This window comes from Oncorhynchus nerka, linkage group LG16, assembly GCF_034236695.1.
Source record: "Oncorhynchus nerka isolate Pitt River linkage group LG16, Oner_Uvic_2.0, whole genome shotgun sequence".
Taxonomy (NCBI): domain Eukaryota; kingdom Metazoa; phylum Chordata; class Actinopteri; order Salmoniformes; family Salmonidae; genus Oncorhynchus; species Oncorhynchus nerka.
In genome coordinates, this window is record NC_088411.1 from 2,184,894 (window position 1) to 2,209,529 (window position 24,636).

The 24,636-nt window shown below is 44.6% G+C and overlaps 1 protein-coding gene across 3 annotated transcripts; it reads left to right on the forward strand.

Annotated features, from left to right (window-relative positions):
• On the forward strand, positions 1 to 7,435 carry LOC115143878 (GATOR2 complex protein WDR24-like). 3 transcript variants are annotated; one of them, XM_029684310.2, is made up of 12 exons: positions 1 to 105; positions 816 to 938; positions 1,446 to 1,521; positions 1,864 to 2,347; positions 2,589 to 2,766; positions 2,959 to 3,631; positions 4,176 to 4,285; positions 4,391 to 4,512; positions 5,155 to 5,277; positions 5,462 to 5,802; positions 6,084 to 6,268; positions 6,422 to 7,435. In XM_029684310.2, the coding sequence occupies exons 4-12, from the start codon at positions 1,867 to 1,869 to the stop codon at positions 6,588 to 6,590; spliced, it is 2,382 nt and encodes a 793-aa protein (XP_029540170.1). In that variant the 5' UTR covers positions 1 to 105; positions 816 to 938; positions 1,446 to 1,521; positions 1,864 to 1,866; the 3' UTR covers positions 6,591 to 7,435. The 3 variants fall into 3 exon arrangements, with proteins under 3 accessions (XP_029540170.1, XP_029540172.1, XP_029540171.1); XM_029684312.2 differs by having other exon boundaries at positions 2 to 105; positions 5,173 to 5,277; XM_029684311.2 differs by lacking the exon at positions 1 to 105 and adding an exon at positions 303 to 370.
• The last annotated feature ends 17,201 nt before the right edge of the window (positions 7,436 to 24,636 follow it).

The following is a 24,636-nucleotide window of genomic DNA, read 5'->3' on the forward strand; positions in this document are numbered from 1 at the left end:
GTACTTCCGTTTTGTAATGCTTGTTTTTGTTAAATTCATGTGAATGACACATACAACTTCCGGTTCTCCAGTGCCGTGAATTATTTGTTGTTGTTTAGAAGCAAGGTAAGTCCTACAAAATTAGGGCCAATTATTGTGTACTGAAAACATTTATGTAGAGAAATAAAGGTAAATATCTCGTCACGCTAATATTCTTAACCTGTTAGTGAAAGATTTAGCAACATTGGTCATCTGACTGTGACGTTGCAACTAGCTACTTTAACAAGCCAGCTACCTAGCTTTGTATCTGGCTCCCAGGTGATTTCTACCTCCAAATTAGAAGACAAATGTTCGATATTGATGTGCACTCATTGGCTGTGTTTGGTCTAAGGTATTTCTGACAACATAAACATCAAAATGTGCATGACAGCCACCCTAGCCAGATGCTAGCTAGCTTAGCTCAGCTCTATTTATGTTAATACTTCAAATGACAACCAACGTCCCTAAACATTGCATAGTTTAGTGGCTACATTGTTTTAAGCTGTTTATGTAGATCTCAGGTTTATGCATCTTGATTTAGGTAGAACTGGAATTATCACAAGGTTAACAGGCCATATTTATGTTTGTTTATGTTGTTAAACTCATGCTCACCCCTATACCAGACCTGACCATAGGTCGTGGACTGTGGTCATGCTAATGTCATCATCAACAATTACTCTAGGCTTAGGGACCCAAATGACAAAGTATAGTGTGTGTTTCCACAGACTGCAGCATAATTCGCTTTAGTATGGAGTAAAGCTGCGTAAACCATAACAAGGCTCTCCCTTCTCTTTCAGCACCTTAGTGTGTCATTCTTCGCTGTGGTCCAACCTCAACCAGGGCCCCTCTGTTATAATCACACAGGCCTCTGGAGAGCTGGGAGCATTAAGCAGTCTGCCATGCACCTCCGGAAAATGGAGGTGAATATTCTCTTAAGCCATTTTATAGAAGACTATTAGGTTGTAGGTAAGCTGTTTTGGTATAACTTAATGTGAATGTTCAATCTGGTTGCAATATTTGTCTCCGCACCAGTGATGTATCCGTGTAGCTATTCTTGAGAGAACTTTGATCTTAAAGAGTTGCTATGACAGTCAGGCTTTTCCCTCCAGCTTAGACATCGCCACCTGAACAGGAAGGAACATTGTCTTAGTAGAGATTGTTTAGGCCTTGGTTCTATCAGGTCGTGCCTGGCTGGTTGGAGCAAAAACCTACAGACACCATTAAGTGGGTTACCTTTCTCAGCTCTCCAACATGAACATAAGTGTGGATTTATTAATGACATTTTTGTACTTTTTACATTTGTGTATATTGTTAGATATTACTACACTGTTGGAGCTAGGAACACAAGCATTTCGCTACACCCGCAATAACATCTGCTAAATGTGTATGTGACCAATACAAAGTGATGATAATGTGCCTTTTCTCAGGTAACTTCTGACAGGACTGTATGAGGAGGCCTCCGTGTTTCTTTAGAAGCAGAGAAGACCACCGCTGCTATTTGAAGTAAGTCCATAGGATTTATTTGTGAGAGATTAGAGGGTCATATAAATATGTGACAGACCACTGCCAGCAGCACAACTCAAGTACCAAACTGACTTCACCTCAATGTGTAGTGCCATCCTCTGGCGGAACTAGGGGCATTCTTTTAGAATTTCCCAATAAGCTAGAATGGCTTTGTCCATGTATTAGAAATGTGGTGGTTGTTGAATGCTGTTCTGACTGTGCCAATGAAAAACAGTTATTTGCAATGTGCAAAATCCATTTTTGTTTTCTTGTTGTGTACCTCTGCTGCTTTGAGTCTCGCACCTTCCCTGAACCAAACCACCCTTCTATGTCCCCAACCAGGCCATGGAGAAGATGTCTCGGGTCACTACGGCCCTAGGCAGCAGCACCATCAGCGGGCGCACCATGTTCTGCCACCTGGACGCGCCCGCCAACGCCATCAGTGTGTGTCGCGATGCCACGCAGGTGGTGGTGGCCGGCCGCAATATCTTCAAGATCTACGGCCTGGAGGAGGAGCAGTTTGTGGAGAAGCTCAACCTGCGCGTGGGCCGCAAGCCCTCGCTCAACTTCAGCTGCGCTGACGTCATGTGGCACCAGATGGAGGAGAACCTGCTGGCCACGGCTGCCACCAACGGGGCAGTAGTCACCTGGAACCTGGGCAAACCGTCGCGCAACAAGCAGGACCAGCTGTTCACCGAGCACAAGCGCACAGTCAATAAGGTGTGCTTCCACCCCACCGAAGTCTACATGCTGCTTAGTGGCTCCCAGGACGGCTACATGAAGTGCTTCGACCTGCGCAAGAAAGAGTCTGTCAGCACCTTCTCAGGTATGTTTGTGTGGGGACTCTTTGCACTCTTTGAGGTTGAACACAGGAGTAACACCTTCAAAATACCTACCTGCTTATGTCCAGGAATGCCTCTGGGCTACAAAACAAACAGCATCTTATTTGTTACCACTGTCTTAAATGACATTTTTCAGACCATATCTTAAACTGCACTTTTTGACATATGACATAGGAATGAACCTGGCCTGAGGATGTAATTTTTGTTCTATTTTATTTCTCTCAGGTCAGTCAGAGAGTGTAAGAGATGTTCAGTTCAGCATGAAGGATTACTTTACTTTCGCTGCTTCCTTTGAGAATGGTAATGTCCAGCTGTGGGACATACGGAGGCCAGACCGGTATGAGAGGATGTTCACAGCCCACACCGGACCTGTGTTTTGCTGTGACTGGCACCCCGATGACAGGTAGGGAGAGGCTTTATAAAAACTTTAGTGAAAGACATGTCGATACATGTTGAAAAAACATTGTTTGCATTGGTTGACCATTAATCTAAAGTGAACTTGCTTTAGATACAGTAATCATTCTTGCTTACAGTGTGCCTGTTAATTCACTTAAATTATTGTGCATTGCTAATGTGTATTGGTCTCTGTCTGTAGGGGCTGGCTGGCCACTGGTGGCCGGGACAAGATGGTGAAGGTGTGGGACATGACCACCAACCGGGCCAAGGAGATCTATTGCGTCCAGACTATTGCCTCGGTGGCCCGGGTCAAGTGGCGTCCTGAGAGGAAGTGGCACCTGGCCACCTGCTCCATGATGGTGGACCACAACATCTATGTGTGGGACATCCGGAGGCCCTTCATCCCCTTTGCCACCTTCGAGGAGCACAAGGACGTGACCACAGGTATTGTGTGGCGCCACCAGCACGACCCCTACTTCCTATTGTCAGGTTCCAAGGACAGCACGCTCTACCAGCACATGTTCAAGGATGCCAGCCGGCCCGTGGACCGGGCCAACCCTGAGGGACTGTGCTTCGGCCTGTTTGGCGACCTTGCCTTCGCTGCCAAGGAGAGCCTCATCAGTGGCGACGCCAACAGGAAGCCGTACCCGGGTGGTGACCGCCGTTACCCCATCTTCTTCTTCAAAAAGCCCGACCTGACGGAGCAGTTTGCCCACGTGTCCAGCGCCCTCAGCGTGTTTGAGTCGTCTTTGGAGAGCAAGTGCATGGACTGGTTTGTCAAGACGGCACGCCTCTACCTCCTCAGCGGCAAACCCTTTGCCGAGCTGTGTGACCACAATGCCAAGGTGGCCAAGGAGCTCAACAGACCTCAGGTCAGTCAGTCTGCCCTTAAGAGATGAGCTGCAGTCATTTACATACACTACCATTCAAATGTTTTGGGTCACTTAGAAATGTCCTTGTTTTTGAAAGAAAAGCAAAAAAAATGGTCCATTAAAATAACATCAAATTTATCAGAAATACAGTGTAAACATTGTTAATGTTGTAAATGACTATTGTAGCTGGAAACGGCAGCTTTTTAATGGAATATCTACGTAGACGTACAGAGGCCCATTATGAGCAACCATCACTCCTGTGTTCCAATGGCACGTTGTTAGCTAATCCAAGTTTATCATTTTAAAAGGCTAACACAACATGCTACAATAGTTATTTACAACATTAACAATGTCTACATTGTGTTTGATCAATTTGATGTTATTTTAAAGGACAAAAAATGTGCTTATCTTTCAAAAACAAGTAGATTTCTAAGTGACCCCAAACTTTTGAACGGTAGTGTATATCTAATTCAACATTTTTAAGGAACTAAGTTGAGTTTTGATGCTCAAAAGCAAACCTCTTTCATATTTCCCTCACTTGAAGGTTTCCACTACATGGACGATGCTTCGGATCATGTTCTCAGACCCAGCGAACCTCTCAACGCCGGGTCCAAATCACATTGGCAAACTGGGCACCCTTCCTTTAATGAACAGGTACTTCCCACATGCTTCACATAAACGCATAGGCTGTAAAATTGTGTGGACAAACTAAATACTTTTAAAAGTAAAATCTTTAATCCTTTATTTTGTCTGTCCTAGTTTCAGTATGAAGGAGATGGGCATGGGGACGGAGAGCAGGCTGGACCGCAGTAAAGGAGAGAGCAGACAGGACAATATTCACCTAGAGCTTGGGAACTCGCTAATCAACAGCAACAATGACGGTGAGAGTGGACGCTAAAAACACTCAAGCTGCTCCCACTTCACTGAAGAAATTAAGAAACATAAACGCTGAGTGTACAAAACATGAGGAACACTTGCCTAATATTGAGATGCACCCCCTTTTTGCCCTCGGAACAGCCTCTATTTGTCAGGGCATGGACTCTTCAAGGTGTTGAAAGTGTTCCACAAGAATGCTGGCCCATGTTGACTCCAAATGCTTCTCACAGTTGTCAAGTGGGCTGGATGTCCTTTGGGTGGTGGACCATTTCTTTTTTTATTCACACGGGAAACTGTTGAGTGTGAAACCCAGCAGTGTTGCAGTTCTTGACACACACAAACCGGTGCACCTGGCACCTCCTACCATACCCCGTTCAAAGGCACTTAAATATGTTGTCTTGCCCATTCACCCTCTGAATGGCACACATACACAATCCATGTCTCGAGGCTTAAAAAAACCTGTCTCCTACCCTTCATCGACACTGATTTGAAGTGGATTTAACAAGTGACGTCAATAGCATTCACCTGGTCAGTCTATCATGGAAAGAGCAGGTGTACCTAATGTTTTGTACACTCAGTGTAGGTGGTTCTTGTGAACTACATTTAGTAGTATGTGACTTACTATGCTAGATGAGTAAAAAATATAGATATTTGTCCCACTGCAGAGAATGAAGAGACCGAGGGAAGTGAGGGCCAGGCGGAGTACATGTTTGGTGATGCTGAGCTGGACGACGATGACCTCTACTCAATGGAGCACGACAACCAGGCCGGTGAGTCTCTGATCCCTATATAGGTCGTATACATTCAACACTGACAACTTGGATGTAACCACTAGCCACCACTAACCTTACATGTCTATTGCCATAAACATTTAAGTTACAGCCATGATTGAGGGCTGGTCTATGATCTACCCCAAGTACTTTCTGAGCATGTTCTTCTCTCTGGTGTTTTCAGCGGAGGAGCAGGAGTACACGCTCCCCCAGGAGGCCTTCCCACTGCGCCACGAGATCATGGACAACCCGTTGGCGCCGGAGCACCTGCAGCAGGACAAGGCCGACTCGCCGCAAGCCAGCGGCAACGAGGCAGAGGTCATGTGCTTGACGCCCATCGAGTCCTTCTCCCTGATCTCAATCTCCCAGCCACTGTTCAGCCCCCATCTTCCTGCCCCCTTCTTCTGCCCTGTGGTCAGGGAGATGCTGAGCCATTATGCCGAGCAGGGCGACGTGCAGATGGCTGTCTCGGTGCTCATTGTCCTGGGAGACCGCATCCGCAAGGAGATCGACGACCTCACTCAGGTCAGAGCTAGGGATGTAACCGTTGTCATAGTGTTCTATAACACTATAATAATGTTAAAATCTATGGTCGGTTCCTGAAGTAGAATCCATTATATGATTGTGTTGCATAAAATCTATTGGGATGCTCTTGAGAATTCTATTTAAATTATTTAACATGGCTGATTGCTTGACAGAAAAAGTTACGATGGAGTTTAGAGTCTTGGTAATCTGATTATTCTCCAAGCTGGCGAATATATTGTTCATTTCGGCATATTCTAATAATAGAGGTGACCCTATTTCAGGAGCACTGGTACATGTCCTACATTGACTTGCTGCAGCGTTTCGAGCTGTGGAACGTGTCCAACGAGGTCATCAAGTTGAGCACTTGCAGCGCCATCACCTGTCTGAACCAGACATCCACCACTCTGCATGTCAACTGCAGCAACTGCAAACGGCCCATGAGCAACAGGGGCTGGATCTGTGACAGGTATAACTTAAAACCATAATGTATAACTTTGGCCCACCTGACACAGGGAAATGTTAATAACCCATTAGAAACCATATAGAGCTCAAAGTCAAGAGAACATTTGAAAGTTAGACCAATATGTCTTACCACTCGACCTCTTTGCCCGTTCCCCAGATGCCACCAGTGTGCCAGCATTTGTGCCGTGTGCCACCACGTGGTGAAGGGGCTGTTCGTGTGGTGCCAGGGCTGCAGTCACGGCGGGCACTTGGAGCACGTGAAGAACTGGCTAAAGAGCAGTTCCCACTGCCCGGCCGGCTGCGGTCACCTGTGTGAGTACACCTGACCCTCCGCTCCACCCCTGCCCAGCTTACTCTCTGTGTGAGGGGGAGCACCACACCTCAGTGCCTGGCTCACCATGGCCTGGGTCTCACACTCCAGGCTGGTGTCTCCTGAGACTGGGGTTCACAAGGGTCTGGCCATGGTAGCAAGATGGCTACTATTGGAAGACAGGTGGGTAAGACTGGAGACCAATCCACAGAGCCAGTCTGAGAGGAGGACATGTATGTACCGTATGGAGCACTGTTAAAAGTTTGATGGGCCCCTGCCCTACTCAGTGCTCACCTTGGCAATGACCGAAACTTGAAGTTAAGTGAAAACAATCATTTGTGAATATATATATATGCTGAGATGGCCTTTATTTTTAATTTCTTCAATGGCTTGCTCAGGTGGCCTTGTCTCTCACACACAGTTGGGCAGACCTCTATGTTCAGCACAGTGTTTTCTATGGCAATAAAACATTTAGACAGAAGCTCAGCTGTCTTTGTACCATAAACCATGTGAACTCGTATTACCGCTGTCAGTGACCTTTTGAATGGGACACATTGCCATAACAATTATTATGGAACTAATATTTTACAAGGAATAAGTTACACGATATTAGACAGGTTAACTTGTGTTTACATCTTAGTCATTAATAATCAGACTTGTGTAACTTTCAAACTAAAATGTTGAGAAATGACTTTGTTTCGGGATGAAAAATAGCCTGGAAAGTTAAAATGTCCATTAGATTTGATCATTGAATAGGTTCACTGACACGATGCCAAACATGTATTTAGTCACTACATTCACTGTGGTCTTGCTTAAAGAAAGATGTAAACCTCAATCACAATAAAATGGGAAGTTTGTGTAGTTCAGAGAGAAATATTACAGAAGAGACGAGTAACATGGGCGGAGTGAAAGATTAACACTGGAGGTTACGGACATTGTTCTCGTCTATAGAGATTTTCTGTTCCAGACATTACATTCAGAAGGATTACACTTCCTAACATGAAACAGAATACATTTTAAGATATCTTAATGAATTTTAAAAAACACAACTAATTTTAGGGGATATCCAACACGTTTTCAAAAATGAATTTACATTCCTCTTCCTGTCAAAGATCAGATTAGTTAGAAACATACGTGATCTTTAATTTGTTTGGCTGCGTCACTGATCACAGCATGTGTATTCAGACAGACCCCTTCCCTTTTTCCACATTTTGTTATGTTATAGCTTAAGTCTAAAATTGATCAAATATGTTTTTCCTCCCTCAATCTACACACAATACCCCATAATGACAAAGCGAAAACAGGTTTTTAGACATTTTTGAAAATGTATTACAAAAAAAAAAAAAAAACTTTTATATAAATAAGTATTCAGATCCTTTGCTATGAGACTTGAAATTGAGCTCCGGTGTATCCTGTTTCCATTCATCATCTTTGAGATGATTCAAGAACTTGATTGGAGTCCATTCAATTGTTTGGACATGATTTGGAAAGGTACACCCCTGTCCTACAGTACCAGTCAAAAGTTTGGACACACCTACTCATTCAAGGGTTTTTCTTTATTTTTTACTATTTTCTACATAGTTTGTCTTATTATTATACAATGAAATAACACACATGGAATCATGTAGTAACCAAAAAAGTGTTAAACAGAGTTGCCAATCTTGGCATTCTCTCAACCAGCTTCATGAGGTAGTGAAGCCAGATCCTGGCTCTCTGCAGGTGAGAAACGTGTCATTATACACCTCATGATTGAGTAGTTGGACATAGATTGTTGTGGTTGTAGTCATTAACTGAAGATACTCACTTTACATTGGCATTCTGGGCCAGCAGGAATTTAACCATCTGCTGGTGCAGTGGAGCAGGGCTGTCCAGTCTTGAGTTCTTCAGCTCCAACTCAGCACCTTGTTTTTGGGAGAAATCTTTCCATAATGTACAACACCACCACCCATTACACTAACGTTCAACCTAAACTTGAGGTTCATTTGCGTTACAAATTAAAACAGTATTTGATTCAGAGAAGTACATCTGACCTGCATTAGGGAGTATGCAGGGTTTTTATTCCCACAGCTCGCTGCCAGCGTAAGGGGTGTCAGGCCTTTGCCAGTGGCCATTGATATTCACTTCAGCCTCCAGCAAGAGATTAGCAATGTTGACATGCCCAATCTATGAAGCATACATCAGCGGAGTCCAGCCACCAATGTTTTTTCTATCCACGTTCGCCTCCCCTCTAAAAGGCCATAGTATCACATTACTATCAATGAATGTTGTGAGAAGCATCTCTCACACCAAATTCAACATTGATGAGGTACTCACTTTTTAATACTGATGCTACATCATACAGGCCAATGTAGCAGGCGGTGGAGTGATACATCCAATTCCTCAGGTCGTACTAAAGTGTTAATGTCCCCTAGCCACAGGGAGAGGCTGACACCAAACTGCTCCGATTCACTCGCATCATCGCTCAACTCCGACATTCTTACCCCAGCACAGAGCTGCAATCTGCACACAGGTGCCCAACTGAGAAAGAAGGCAGTGGTGAAATTGTGCTGTAACCAACTCTTCTCTAGCTAGCTTACAAAACAGGCCACGCTAATTTGTTGCGCCCTTTTTGGGGGATGGGACTAAAAGCTACCAACTAGCTGGCTATTTGCCATAAGATTACCGACCCCCACCGTTAACGCTTGTTTAAAGTGAGCTGCACTGGGGTCTGAACACAATCATGCTTACATTAAGACACCGTGGAGCCAGCGTGAGATATTGCTCGGAAAACATACCTCAATGCAGGGATGGGATATGCCAATGTACTCCAAATTGTACCTTTATGCACACTGCTCCATCGAGAAGATTAAAATACTGCTAGTTTTCCCAGAAAACGGCCCTTTTCTTCTAGCTAGCTAGTAGTAGTCACCGCAGCCATTTTTCGAATGGCACGTCTCATTGGAACTGAGGAACTGATCCAGGGCGAGGGGGATCCTAAGAGGCTCCCTGTGAGTAGGCAGAGGCAATAGAGTGATAAAAATAAACATGTATTTCAGTAAGGTTGGCTTCTTAGTGTTCATAGCCATGGTTATCAACTGTAACACAGAAATGGAAAGGAAATCACCAAAAATAGATATAGTGGTGGTCACCACAGAGAAGTATTTAGGTGTACGAGATTTTACTGCAGAGGAGTTACAAGGTGTGTTGAACAATAGTGTCCCGTCCTCCCAGGCAGCCAGCCTGGTGTAGGATGAAATAGGGCTAAGTAGTGGAATAGTGGTGAGGTTTCAATGGGTGTCCTGTTAGTTGGTAGGGCAATTTGTCTTCCCTGTCCTTTTTCCCTTCCCTTTTGTGTCACAAAGTGTAATGATTTCACATTCTAGAACAGTAGGTGGAAACAAGTGGTGTAGCGGGGAAGTTTTTTTAAGAGCCCTGACGCTCAATCGGAACATTAAAACGTGTTGCTTGCAGTGCGGTTTAGGAAGCATAAGGATCTTACCATTCAGATCAGCTAAAAAATATATATGGTTAAATTGATTGTAATGACGTTGGCCTGGGGGTAGGTTTAAATACCTCTTTCCCCCTTTTTCCTCTCTCTACCCTACTAATGTTACATTTGCAAAACCCTTGGTTAACATGGAGATTCTGGGAACATCAGAAGTTGGGGGGAAATGAACTATATTCTGGTAATCCGACCAATTGAACATATTGGTACCAATTGGTACTTAATGAATAGGATGTCAGTTCGGTTGTCATCTGAGACATTCTCATCAATGATAAGATGACAAACTCTACAGTGGAAAGTCTACACATCAGAGTTATCGGATTCACATAGAATTGTTGTTCAATTTAAATGTTTGAATATGAAATTATTCGTGATGGGATGAAATGTGATTTTAGCTTCTAAAATGTGAGATTTGGGTTTTCATAAGATAGGGCTCTGCTCAATTAGTGGCCCGCCCCTGTGAAGGGACATGGGCTATTTCAAACACACCCTCCTCTCCCTTCCTATATAAGCCCTTGACGACCATATAACCTCCTGTTCCGAGGACGCGAGGTCGACGGTCCGATGTCAGAATGGTTCAGATAATAACTACAGAACGAAGACAACATCAGCGTGAGCTTTGGTTGCGAAAGGTATGAAGGTTTGAACTCTTATTCATTACAGAAGTGATACCTCCTAGCCATTGAGTTAGCAACAGCCAGCCGCTGCAAACGAGGGTTAGGAAGGAACAGAGTATCCCGTCTACCACACAACGACGTTACTACAACGTATTCAATTTACCAGCAGAGACATTCTTCAAAGGACTCGGTTGGGCAACACGGCCTTCCATCTACCACCAACCTACCGAAACGCAGCTCAGAATAAATATTTATTGCATTTTCCTTTTCCAAATGGGCGGTAATTTAGAATGCATAAGATACTGTATTTACTATAGCACAGCTTCGCCCTTTGTTCATCAGTCTTCCCGCTCTTTCACTCAAACCCAGCCCCTTTTCTTTTGTGTAACCAGCTGTCATATCTGTTCCGCCCACCAGGGACGTTTTCCTTTATGACGTAATCTGTAATCAAGTTATGATTTAAATATGTGTATCTGTAATTCTGTGTTATTAGTTAGGTATTTAGTAAATAAATAATTAACCCCAATTTTGTATTGCTGATTCAACTTGTTAGCCAGGGTTTGTGCAGATAACCAATCATTTACAACTTTCAGATGAGACTGAATTAAGATGACGATTAATATTGACTGTTATTGATGTAAAATATTACTAGGTCTTTAAGAGTTTATTCGGAAGATAACAGCTCTATAAATATTATTTCGTGGTGCCCGACTCTAGTTAATTACATTTACATGATTAGCTCAATCAGGTAATATTAATTACGGAGAAATTATTTTATAGAATAGCATGTCATATCACTTAATCCGGCATAGCCAAAGACACGACATGATGCACACCTTGATAGGATTCGTGTTCCAACAGGGCCATATCTCCATGTTACAGCGCTTGTTTATTGAAGACATGCCACCTGCAATATTTAACTATTTAGCATGCTCCAAACACCTGTGTGTAAGTGTAACGGAAATGTAGCTTCGTCGGATGGTGGTACCCATAGCAGTATGGATCTATACAGAACTGCTACAGTAAGTATCATTTTTCGCTGGTTGTCGTGGGCAAAGATAGTGGCTGAAAACTGTAATTATCGGAGGTGGCAGTTGTGTTAATCCTTGGAGCACGAGGCTTGTACCGATGGTCAGGATAAAGATGAGTCTGTGACAGTAGGAGTGACATTTTTGAAGAAGGTGGACCACTGCCTTTTGGCTGATCCATTTGTGGTTTCAGGGTGGGTGAAAACAGAGTTTGGTGCTGTGGAATCGGTGAAGGTAACCCGAAGTGGTCTTGTGATGATTGTTTGTGCTTCTGCTGGTCATCGGGAGTAGGTGCTTCGCGCCAAACGAATTGGAACAAGAGATGTGACTTGTTTTGCTCTCAAGAAAAGGGCACCATTGAAAGGAGTTAATTGAAAGGTGTGTTTACTGGGCTAGCGGTAAATGTGAAAGTGCTGATTCCTAGATTCCTGGTGTTTGTGATGCTCATTGTTTGGTGCAACGCAGACAGGGTGGCGTGAATGGTGAAACAGAAAAGTCATTGTCTGTTCTTTTGATTTTACCTTTTGAGCCTTTATTAGATCTAGGAAAATATGGATTGAGGAGGGAGAACAGAATTCATCCTATTTCTTTAGACTTGAGAAATTTCACTCTAAAAATAACACTATCCATAAGTTAAACATTGATGGTGTTTATTATAGATTACCAAAGACGAATCGCTAAATACTGTAGCAATTTGTATAGAAAATTTTATAGCTCTACTTACTGTCAGGAATCCACAGATATGTTTCTTAACTCACTGAATAATGTTCACTCTATCAGTGATATATAATCTAAACAGTGTGATTAACCCATCAAAATTGAAGAGATTATAGTCTGTCAAACATCTAAAGAACAATAAATCACCAGGTGTTGATGGAATTACATCAGAATTTTACAAATTTATTTTCTGAACAAAACAAATCCTATTTGAAGTCTTTTTAGAGACTATTAAAAACAATGTTCTCCCTCCTACAATGAGTCAGGGGTTAATAACACTGATACCTAAGCCTAAAAAAGAAGTGCTGCTAATTGATAACTGGCGTCCAATTTGTCTTCTTAATAATGACTATAAGATATTAGCCTTAATACTTGCAAAAATAATTAAAGAAGTCCTGGATGCAATTATTGATGAAACACAGTCTGGCTTCATGAGGAACAGACATATTTCTCACAATGTCAGACTAGTATTAGACATACTTGACTACTCAGACCTAATAACTGAGGATAGCTTCATATTGTTTTTAGATTTTTATAAAGCATTTGACACAGTTGAGCATCAGTTTCTCATCCACTCCCTTGAGAGACTTGGCTTTGGGCATTTTTTCTGTAAGGCTATTAAGACTCTATGCAAATGTTAACAGCTCTATCAAATTTAAATATGGCACCTCACCTAAAATTGAATTAAAGAGGGGAATTAAGGCAAGGTTGTCCTATCTCTCCGTACCTGTTTTTATTAATCACCCAACTTCTTGCAAATTCTTTAAATACAAGGTATTTCCATAGCTGGTAAAGAAATTATTATAAGCCAGCTGGCTGATGATACTACACTTTTTCTGAAAGATGCTAACCAAATTCCCATATCGATCAATGTGATACAATCCTTTCCAAAGCGTCTAGTTGTCAAATATTGTGTGACACCTTCATATTATGGAATTCCTGTAAAAGAAGAACTTACATATTTAGGCATAAACATTACAAAGGATCAAAAGTCTAGAGGCTTACTAAATTTTAACCCTCTTATTAAAAATACCCAGAAGAAGCTAAATCAATGGCTACAGAGGGACTTATCTTTAAAAGGTAGAGTCCTAATAACCAAGGCCGAAGGTTTCTCTAGAATAACATATGGTGCTCTATCTTTATATCTTGACAGTAAAATAAGCAAGGAGATAGACCAGATGCTTTTCAACTTTCTTTGGAGAAACCGTACCCATTACATTATGAAAACTGTTGTAATGAACACTTATGAGAATGGTGGACTGAATTTTCTGGACTTTACTACTTTAAATAATACTTTTAAGATCAATTGCATAAAACAATTCCTAAGAAGACCCACTTCTATCTGAGAGGCCCTCCAGTCCTCTGTATCCGTGTAGTGAAACTGTAAAAAATGGCCCTTCGGCCAATTGGCAGGTTTGACTGGACATTTGAACTCACTCTAGCTCAGTGTTTTTAGGCATTGACAGAAGAAGATGCAAGTTTGGCTGGCGACCGAGTTTACAGTGTTTATTTTAGAAGTGTTGTGCGTGCATCAGCAATAACCACAAAGATCACTTTAATGTGTGTGTGTGCTAATGTGTGGTGAACTTGAGAATAAAACTCTTGATACAGAGACACCTGCCTGGTTCATGCAGGACCGCCTCTATTAGGGTCAGACCAAAGTAGAGTCAGAATTAAGTCACTAGCAGGTGAGGGCATCTACAGCCAACCGTTCAGACAGTTCCAGATGGACGTTTTTACATGGTCCTTCGAGCAGGATTCTGACCTGGCTACAGTGAAGATGTTCCAGTACCCAAAAGAGAAGTTGTTTCTGCGCCATAATGGGGCTGCTGTCACCACCCACAACACACACACGAAGCCGTTGCTTTCCAGAGGAAGATGAGCTGCTAGGTCTTACCCACCTCTCTCATCCTACAGTCGACCAGCCCAACTCCAGGTCTCCTCAGTGGTCAGTTCACCAGTGGGGAGCTGCTGAGGGAATACGAGGATCTGAGTCATGAGCAGCAAGAGATCAGGAGGGCGTACTCTGCGGGAGCACCGGTACCGCCACTACTCTCCTGGAGTACCACCACAGCCAATACTCCCCAAACAGACACCACTCCAGGCCTCTCCGGCCAGAGTATTCGCCACCTCCACAGGTGTTTCAGTTATTCACTAGCTCGTCGTCGCTCCAGGCCCCCTCCCCCCGACTGGAGCCTATGCCATTTCTACCAGAGCTTCGAGAGCGCCACATAGTTAAGGAGACACCCACTTCAGTTGTGGAGCCACAGCAAGCTGATGCCATAGGGCTTGTACTTGCTGCCGTTGTAGAGTGGTCCTCTCCTCCCAGTGGGGACCACCTGCTGGTCAAGGCAGACACTTGGGTGCCCAATCGGTGGTGGATTATTTGCCCTTTCCTAGGATGGAGCCCAGACGTTGCGGCCCCTCCAGTCATGGCCTGGTGGGATCAGACTCTTCCGGTCTTTCAAGCCTGCGGCCACAAGGACTCAGCCCTTCCTCCTGGTTCTGTCAGCCCCTGCCTGGTCCCAGACCTGAGGTTCTGGTTTTCCCCGCCTGCTAGCACCTTGCTAGTTCCAGCCTCAAGGACTCTGATACTTCCAGATCTCCCAGACCTTGCCTCAGGGGGCCCTCCAGTCCTCTCATTGGGGCACCCACCAGAAGTCACCCCTGATGTTCCCCATGACCTAGCTGTCCAGTTCCTTGCCCCCAGGGTAGGGTTAGAGTCCCCTTCTTCCATGGTAGGGTCTGAGTTATTTTCCTTCCCAATAGATTCAGAGCTCCCTTCCTTCTCAGTAGGTTCAGAGTTCCCCGCCACCACGATAGGGTCAGAGTTCCCTTCCTTCCTGGTAGGGTCAGGTTTAGAGTTCCGTGCCACTCTGCTAGGCCTTCAGCGCTGTGCCTCACAGGTTGGCTTTGAGTGTCCTGCCCCTCAGATAGGCTTTGAGTATCCTGCCCCCATGGTAGGTCTAGAGTTCCCTGCCTTCCCGTTAGGTCCAGTCTATCTTGGCCCCTCTGTAGGTTTTCAGTTTACGTTCGTACCTGAATTTTAGTCTCTGGCCGTAGTTGCAGGTTCATACTGTTCTGACTTAGGTTGCTGGACTCCTGCCATACTGCTAGGTCCCCAGTCATTTGCCATTCTAGGTTTACAGTTCCCTGCACTAGTAGACCCTAGGTATCCTACCCAGCCAGGACCCACGTTCACATCATTGTCAGGGATCGAAGACTCTCACCTTATTGGGTACACAGCACCCTAGCCTGTCAGCCTTAGAGGCCCCTGCCCTGCCAGGCTCTAAGTTAGGTGCCCTGTCTGTATGTCTGCAGTCTCTCTCCCTGCTCAGATTGCAGCCCCCTGCCTTAGTTGGTAGGTAGTTGCCTATCCCATCAGGTTTAGAGGCTCCTGCCTTACTAGGCCCCAAATTAGCTGCACTAGGATCGCAGTCTCCAGACACACAGTCCACAGCTCTCTAGCCCACCAGGATTTGAGCCTCCTGCACTGCTAGGCCACAAGTAACCTGTGCTAGGTTCTCAGTCCTCAGCCCTTGTCTGCTCTCAGTCCCTAGTACTAGGTCCTCAGTCTCCAGCATTAGTCGGCCCTCAGTCCGTAGCCCAGGTGGGTCATCAGACTCCTTCCCCGCTAGGCTCAAAGGTACCAGTTTCTCCAGTAGGCCCAGAGCTCTACTGCTGTTCTAGGCCTCTTTCAGTTTCCCTGTCAGGTCCGGAGTCAGTTTCCCTGGCAGGCCCAGATTTGCTGTCCCTTTCAGGCCCAAAGTTATCAACACTTGGCTCCCAGCCCTCAGCTGTTCTAATTTCGCTGTCTCCAGCTCTAGTCGGCCATCAGTCCACTGCTCCACCAGGCTATAGGTTCTCTGCCCCACTAAGTCGGCAGCCTCTGCCGTCAGTTGGTCCGCAGCCCCCAGCCTCAATTGGCAAGTAGTCAGCTCCCTCAGTGCTACACGCCGAACCTCCTACACTAGTTCTAAGCCCTGGGTCTCCTGTCCCACTCGGCTTTGAGTTATTTGCTCCTTTAGGTGTGCAGTCCCTGCCTGTAGCCAGTTCACAGCCCCCAGTCTCAGCCAACACCCAATCGACTATACTAGCACTAAGCTACAAATTCCCTGCTCGGCTAGGTTCGCAGCCTCCCGCCATACCTAGTTTGCAGTCCTCAGTCTTAGTAGTAGGTTCCAAATCCTCAGCCCTGTAAGGCCCTAAGTTTCCTGCCCTGCTAGTCCCTCAGCTCCCTGACCTGGGGGACCCACCGTTCCCTAACCAGAGGGGCCTGCTGTCTCTAGTTCTGGGTGTGTTGTGTGTGCATCAGCAATAATCACAAAGATCACTTCTATGTGTGTGTGCTAATGTGTGGTGGTGAACTAGAGAATAACATTCTGGATATGAATACATCTGTCTGGTTCTTGTCGGACTGCCTGTAGTGGGGTCACACTCAAGTAGAGTCAGCATTAAGTCACTAGCGGGTGAGGGCATCTACAGCCAACTGCTCGGACGGCTTCAACTAGCTGTTTTTACAAAAACAGAATGTAAGCTTGCAGATCAGGATGGTTTGTACGAGGCTATGCATTAACAGGAGTTTTACTGCAAGTTGTAACAGAAAATGTGGCATGAAATAGTATACTCTTTTCCAACAACACACTTGTCTTGAGTCCAGGGCACATTATTAGTAACTGTTTTCACCTCCTGAACAAGGCAGGTGTGTAACTGGACAAGGCTGACTTGCCCACCTTTCAATAAAGTGTGGTGTAAAGTGTGGTGTACAGCAGGTTAGCCACCAGGGGGAGACTCACCGCCCTACATCACGAGGCGATGGCTCCTTCTGCTGGACATGCCAGATTTACATTTACATTTACATTTAAGTCATTTAGCAGACGCTCTTATCCAGAGCGACTTACAAATTGGTGCATTCACCTTATGACCTCCAGTGGAACAGTAGTGCATCTAAATCTTTTCAGGGGGAGGGGGGGTGAGAGGGATTACTTTATCCTATCCTAGGTATTCCTTAAAGAGGTGGGGTTTCAGGTGTCTCCGGAAGGTGGTGATTGACTCCGCTGTCCTGGCGTCGTGAGGGAGTTTGTTCCACCATTGGGGGGCCAGAGCAGCGAACAGTTTTGACTGGGCTGAGCGGGAACTGTACTTCCTCAGTGGTAGGGAGGCGAGCAGGCCAGAGGTGGATGAACGCAGTGCCCTTGTTTGGGTGTAGGGCCTGATCAGAGCCTGGAGGTACTGAGGTGCCGTTCCCCTCACAGCTCCGTAGGCAAGCACCATGGTCTTGTAGCGGATGCGAGCTTCAACTGGAAGCCAGTGGAGGGAGCGGAGGAGCGGGGTGACGTGAGAGAACTTGGGAAGGTTGAACACCAGACGGGCTGCGGCGTTCTGGATGAGTTGTAGGGTTTAATGGCACAGGCAGGGAGCCCAGCCAACAGCGAGTTGCAGTAATCCAGACGGGAGATGACAAGTGCCTGGATTAGGACCTGCGCCGCTTCCTGTGTGAGGCAGGGTCGTACTCTGCGGATGTTGTAGAGCATGAACCTACAGGAACGGGCCACCGCCTTGATGTTAGTTGAGAACGACAGGGTGTTGTCCAGGATCACGCCAAGGTTCTTAGCGCTCTGGGAGGAGGACACAATGGAGTTGTCAACCGTGATGGCGAGATCATGGAACGGGCAGTCCTTCCCCGGGAGGAAGAGCAGCTCCGTCTTGCCGAGGTTCAGCTTGAGGTGGTGATCCGTCATCCACGCTGATATGTCTGCCAGACATGCAGAGATGCGATTCGCCACCTGGTCATCAGAAGGGGGAAAGGAGAAGATTAATTGTGTGTCCTCTGCATAGCAATGATAGGAGAGACCATGTGAGGTTATGACAGAGCCAAGTGACTTGGTGTATAGCGAGAATAGGAGAGGGCCTAGAACAGAGCCCTGGGGGACACCAGTGGTGAGAGCACGTGGTGAGGAGACAGATTCTCGCCACGCCACCTGGTAGGAGCGACCTGTCAGGTAGGACACAATCCAAGCGTGGGCCGCGCCGGAGATGCCCAACTCTGAGAGGGTGGAGAGGAGGATCTGATGGTTCACAGTATCGAAGGCAGCCGATAGGTCTAGAAGGATGAGAGCAGAGGAGAGAGAGTTAGCTTTAGCAGTGCGGAGCGCCTCCGTGATACAGAGAAGAGCAGTCTCAGTTGAATGACTAGTCTTGAAACCTGACTGATTTGGATCAAGAAGGTCATTCTGAGAGAGATAGCGGGAGAGCTGGCCAAGGACGGCACTTTCAAGAGTTTTGGAGAGAAAAGAAAGAAGGGATACTGGTCTGTAGTTATTGACATCGGAGGGATCGAGTGTAGGTTTTTTCAGAAGGGGTGCAACTCTCGCTCTCTTGAAGACGGAAGGGACGTAGCCAGCGGTCAGGGATGAGTTGATGAGCGAGGTGAGGTAAGGGAGAAGGTCTCCGGAAATGGTCTGGAGAAGAGAGGAGGGGATAGGGTCAAGCGGGCAGGTTGTTGGGCGGCCGGCCGTCACAAGACGCGAGATTTCATCTGGAGAGAGAGGGGAGAAAGAGGTCAGAGCACAGGGTAGGGCAGTGTGAGCAGAACCAGCGGTGTCGTTTGACTTAGCAAGCGAGGTTAGTGGAAGAACAGCATCTAGTAAAGATGAGGTCGAGCGTATTGCCTGCCTTGTGAGTAGGGGGGGAAGGTGAGAGGGTGAGGTCAAAAGAGGAGAGGAGTGGAAAGAAGGAGGCAGAGAGGAATGAGTCGAAGGTAGACGTGGGGAGGTTAAAGTCGCCCAGAACTGTGAGAGGTGAGCCGTCCTCAGGAAAGGAGCTTATCAAGGCATCAAGCTCATTGATGAACTCTCCGAGGGAACCTGGAGGGCGATAAATGATAAGGATGTTAAGCTTGAAAGGGCTGGTAACTGTGACAGCATGGAATTCAAAGGAGGCGATAGACAGATGGGTAAGGGGAGAAAGAGAGAATGACCACTTGGGAGAGATGAGGATCCCGGTGCCACCACCCCGCTGGCCAGAAGCTCTCGGGGTGTGCGAGAACATGTGGGCGGACGAAGAGAGAGCAGTAGGAGTAGCAGTGTTATCTGTGGTGATCCATGTTTCCGTCAGTGCCAAGAAGTCGAGGGACTGGAGGGAGGCATAGGCTGAGATGAACTCTGCCTTGTTGGCCGCAGATCGGCAGTTCCAGAGGCTACCGGAGACCTGGAACTCCACGTGGGTCGTGCGCGCTGGGACCACCAGATTAGGTGGCGCGGCCACGCGGTGTGGAGCGTTTGTATGGTCTGTGCAGAGAGGAGAGAACAGGGATAGACAGACACATAGTTGACAGGCTACAGAAGAGGCTACGCTAATGCAAAGGAGATTGGAATGACAAGTGGACTACACGTCTCGAATGTTCAGAAAGTTAAGCTTACGTAGCAAGAATCTTATTGACTAAAATGATTAAAATGATACAGTACTGCTGAAGTAGGCTAGCTGGCAGTGGCTGCGTTGTTGACTTTGTAGGCTAGCTGGCAGTGGCTGCGTTGTTGACACTACACTAATCAAGTCGTTCCGTTGAGTGTAATAGTTTCTACAGTGCTGCTATTCTGGGGCTAGCTGGCTAGCTAGCAGTGTTGATTACGTTACGTTGCGTTAAAAGAACGACAATAGCTGGCTAGCTAACCTAGAAAATCGCTCTAGACTACACAATTATCTTTGATACAAAGACGGCTATGTAGCTATGTAGCTAGCTGATCAAACAAATCAAACCGTTGTACTGTAATGAAATGAAATGAAAATGTGATACTACCTGTGGAGCGAAGCGGAATGCGACCGGGTTGTTAAGTGCGGAAGTTCTATTCGGTAGACGTTGGCTAGCTGTTGGCTAGCTAGCAGTGTCTCCTACGTTAAGGACGACAAATAGCTGGCTAGCTAACCTCGGTAAATTAAGATAATCACTCTAAAACTACACACTCTAAACTACACAATTATCTTGGATACGAAGACAGCAAAGACAACTATGTAGCTAGCTAACACTACACTAATCAAGTCGTTCAGTTGAGTGTAATAGTTTCTACAGTGCTGCTATTCGGTAGACGGTGGACGTTTGCTAGCTGGCTAGCTGCTGGGCAGATAGCAGTGTAGACTAGGTTAGGACGACGAAATACGATAATTACGCAATTGTCTTTGATACAAAGACGGCTATGTAGCTAGCTAAGAAGAAATTGCTAAGATTAGACAAATCAAACCGTTGTACTATAATGAAATGTAATGAAATGTAATGAAAAGTTATACTACCTGCGGACCGAAGTGCGGATGCGACCGCTCGCTCCAACCCGGAAGTAGAAACAGTATGTCAAGGACTCTAACAAGGGAAATATAATCTTTCAAAAAGTTGTGTACAAAACATTAAGACTGACCAGGTGAATCCAGGTGAAAGCTATGATCCAATAATGAGGTTAAATCCACTTTAATCAGTGTAGATGATGGGGAGGAAAAAGGTTAAATACGGATTTTTAAGCCTGGAGACAATTGAGACATGGATTGTGTATGTATGCCACTCAGAGGGTGAATGGGAAAAGACAGACTTAAGTGCCTTTGAACAGGGTATGGTAGTAGGGGCTAGGCAAACGGTTTGAGTGTGTCAAGAATTGCAACGCTGCTGGGTTTTTCACGCTCAACAGTTTTCCGTGTGTAACTCAATATTAGGAAGGTGCTCTTAATGTTTTGTACAATCAGTATATTTGAGGACGGTGTGTATCCCTGGAAATAATCAGAATTTGTGTTAACATTACAGTTTTGAACAGAGCTTGTCCAACAGAGTGGCATCTTGGCACAACTTACCCCCGGGTATGGGGTATGCTGAATCGTGGGACAGGGTAAATTAAGCTGCCTGCCTACAAATGTCTGTACTGAATTAAATATTACCACTACCTTTTTAAAACCATGTCTATCTTTATTTCCCAAACACAATTCAACACAATCGCTTTTTTGTGATTTTAAGCATATTTTAACACCGGCTTAACATCTAACAAACACTTAACATACGCCATTGCCCTTTTGTTTCCTCATATCCCAGCAATAATGCCCTGCCATTACCCTCTGCTGCTGTTGCACCCTCGGGGAAGAAGTAGAAAGTGAAAGAGATATTTCTCTGCTCTGCTTTGTTGGTTCTTTTGGGCAGTGTCATTCATCCGAGGCTCAACGTCTGCTCCAAAACAATAACAGACACAAACACATGCAGAGACACAGTATAAAATCACACTACAATGCATAAGTATGTCAAGGAATTTCTTGTAATTACTTTTTGTGTCCCAGCTATGACCAGTGTCTTATACTCTGTCATGATTCCCTCAGCCCCAGCCATTTCCAGATGACAACTCTGAAGACACTCCTGCTGTTAGCTCAAATGACATGTAAATTGCTGCAGAAAGATTTTTATCAAAGCTTAACATCGGGTGCATAAAGTGTCACTAGCTACAGTGACTGCAGTGAATGCATTACAGGACTTTCATGAATGATCAAAGCACTGTTTTTGCACCTTTATGGAAGTGTAGGACAGTCCCTTCAGAAAGTATTCACACGGCTTGACTTTTTCCACATTTGTATGTCTTACAGTGGCATTAACATGGATTGAATTGTCATTTTTGCGTGAATGATCTACATAAAACACTCTAATTTCAAAGCGGTAGATAAATTCTAACATTTGTTAAAAAAAGAAATATATATATGTATATACAGTATATGACAAATAAAACCATATCTTGATTTAGATAAGTATTCAACTTCCTGACTCAATACATGTTAGAATCCCCTTTGGCAGAAAGTACAGCAGTGAGACTTTCTGGGTAAGTCTGTAATAGCTTTCCACACCTGAAATGTGCAACATTTGCCCTTTAGTCATTAAACAATTATTCTAGCTCTGTTAAATTGGTTGTTGATCATTGCTTGACAACCATTTTCAGGTCTTGCCATAGATTTTCAAGCAGATTTAAGTCAAAACTCTAACTCGGCCACTCAGAAACATTCACTGTCTTCTGGATAAGCAACTCCAGTGTAGATTTGGGCTTGTGTTTTAGGTTATTGTCCTGCTTAAAGGTGAATTAATCTCCAAGTATCTGGTGGAAAGCAGACTGAACAAGGTTTTCCTCTAGGATTTTCCCTGTCCTTAGTTCCATTCAATTCTTTTTACCTAAAAAAACTCCACAGTCCTTAAGGATTAAAAGCATACCCATAACATATTGCAGCCACCACTATGCTTGAACATATGGAGAACGACACTAATGTGTTGTATTGGATTTGCCCCAAACATAACGCTTTGTATTCAGGACAAAAAGTTAGTTGCTTTGACACATTTTTTTCAGTATTACTTTAGTGCCTAGTTGCAAACAGGATGCATGTTTTGGATTTTTTACAATTCTGTACAGGCTTCCTTCTTTGCACTGTCAATTAGGTTAGTATTGCGGTGTAACTACAATGTTGTTTATCCATCCTCAGGTTCTCCTATCACAGCCATTAAACTCTTAACTGTTTTAAAGTCACCATTGGCCTCATGGTGAAATCTCTGAGCGGTTTCCTTCTTCTCTGGCAACTGAGTTAGGAAGAACGCCTGTTTCTTTGTAGTGACTGGGTGTATTGATATACCATCCAACGTGTAGTTAATAACTTCACCATGCTCAAAGGGATATTCAATGTCTGATTTTTATTTTATTTTACTCAATGTCTGCATTGAAAAACCTCCCTGGTCTTTGTGGTTGAATCTGTGTTTGTAATTCACTGCTCGACTGAAGGACCTTACAATTAAATCAAATTAAATGTTATTGTCATGGTTAGCAGATGTTAATGCAGATGTAGCACAATGCAATTATCTGTATGTGTGGGGTACTGAGATGAGATTCATTCAAAAATCACGTTAAACTGTCAAGGTGTGTATAAAGGGGAAGTCAGGTGCAGGAGAGCAGAGTATGATAAATAAAGCGCACTTTATTATAGTTCCAAACCGGGAGCACAAATCAAACACGCTCAGAAAAACAGAACAATAAAGTAAAGCGCGAAAGAACATCGCTTGACATGAAAACAATTACACACAAAACATGGGAAACAGAGGGTTAAATACAATTAGATTGATTGTGGAAATGAAAACCAGGTGTGTATGAAAACAAGACAAGACAAATGGATATATGAAAAATGGAGCGGCGATGGCTAGAAAGCCGGTGACGTCGATCGCCGAACGCCGCCCGAACAAGGAGAGGAGCCGACTTTGGTGGAAGTTGTGACATAAACACTATTATTGCACACAGAATGAGTCCATGCAATTAAGTGACTTGTTAAGCAAATGTTTACTCCTGAATTTATTTAGGTTTGCCATAACAAAGGGGTTGAATACGTATTGATATTTCAGCTATTCGTTTTTAAAAATTAATTTCAAACATTTCGAAAAACATAATTCCACTTTGACATTATGGGGTATAGTGTGTACAAATGTGGAAAAAGTCCAGACGTGTGAATACTTTCTGGAGGCTTTGAAAAATGCACAATGCTATTTCAAGCAGCCAAATTACTAACGTAAACTCACCCCATTCAGTACAAATGTGCGCGAACGCAATATTCATACGAGGCTACAAAGAAAACTAATGCGACTGTAGCGACTGTGTTGACTTCAAAATCGGGGGTGTGAACTTGGTTTCTATTCAAGCGTTGATCGACATGATAATAGCTCTATAGTATTGGAGAAAAGTTGAAAAAACTGAATCTCCGTTACATCTTTCGGTGTCATGTCGTAACGTACAGCACGCATAAAGCAACTATTTATGTCTTACAATCTCTCTCCACCAGATGTAGCACTTATATCATCCTTTAAAAACAAGAAATGGACAGTGACGGGGTAAGGGGGGGATACCTAGTAATTTTTTTGCGTCATCATTGCATGCCATCATCATTCTGAAAGCAGCTGTTTACTTCTAAGATCACTTTAGCACCGCCCTAAAAACCCGATTGAAATTCAACAAAAACCTTCAAATTATAAACTCTTTATAGAGTTTTATTTACATTTTAGAGGCGATAAGGTGATAAATTGGACAGATTGAGTGAAAAAAAAGCAATTTTCCCACACAACATCTCTCCTTCTCACTATCACTCAAATAGCTTTGCTTCCCCACCCGCCATTTTCATAAAGACCCGACTCAAAGGGGAGAAATTGTGCTTTACAATGGTATTGACAGTTGATCT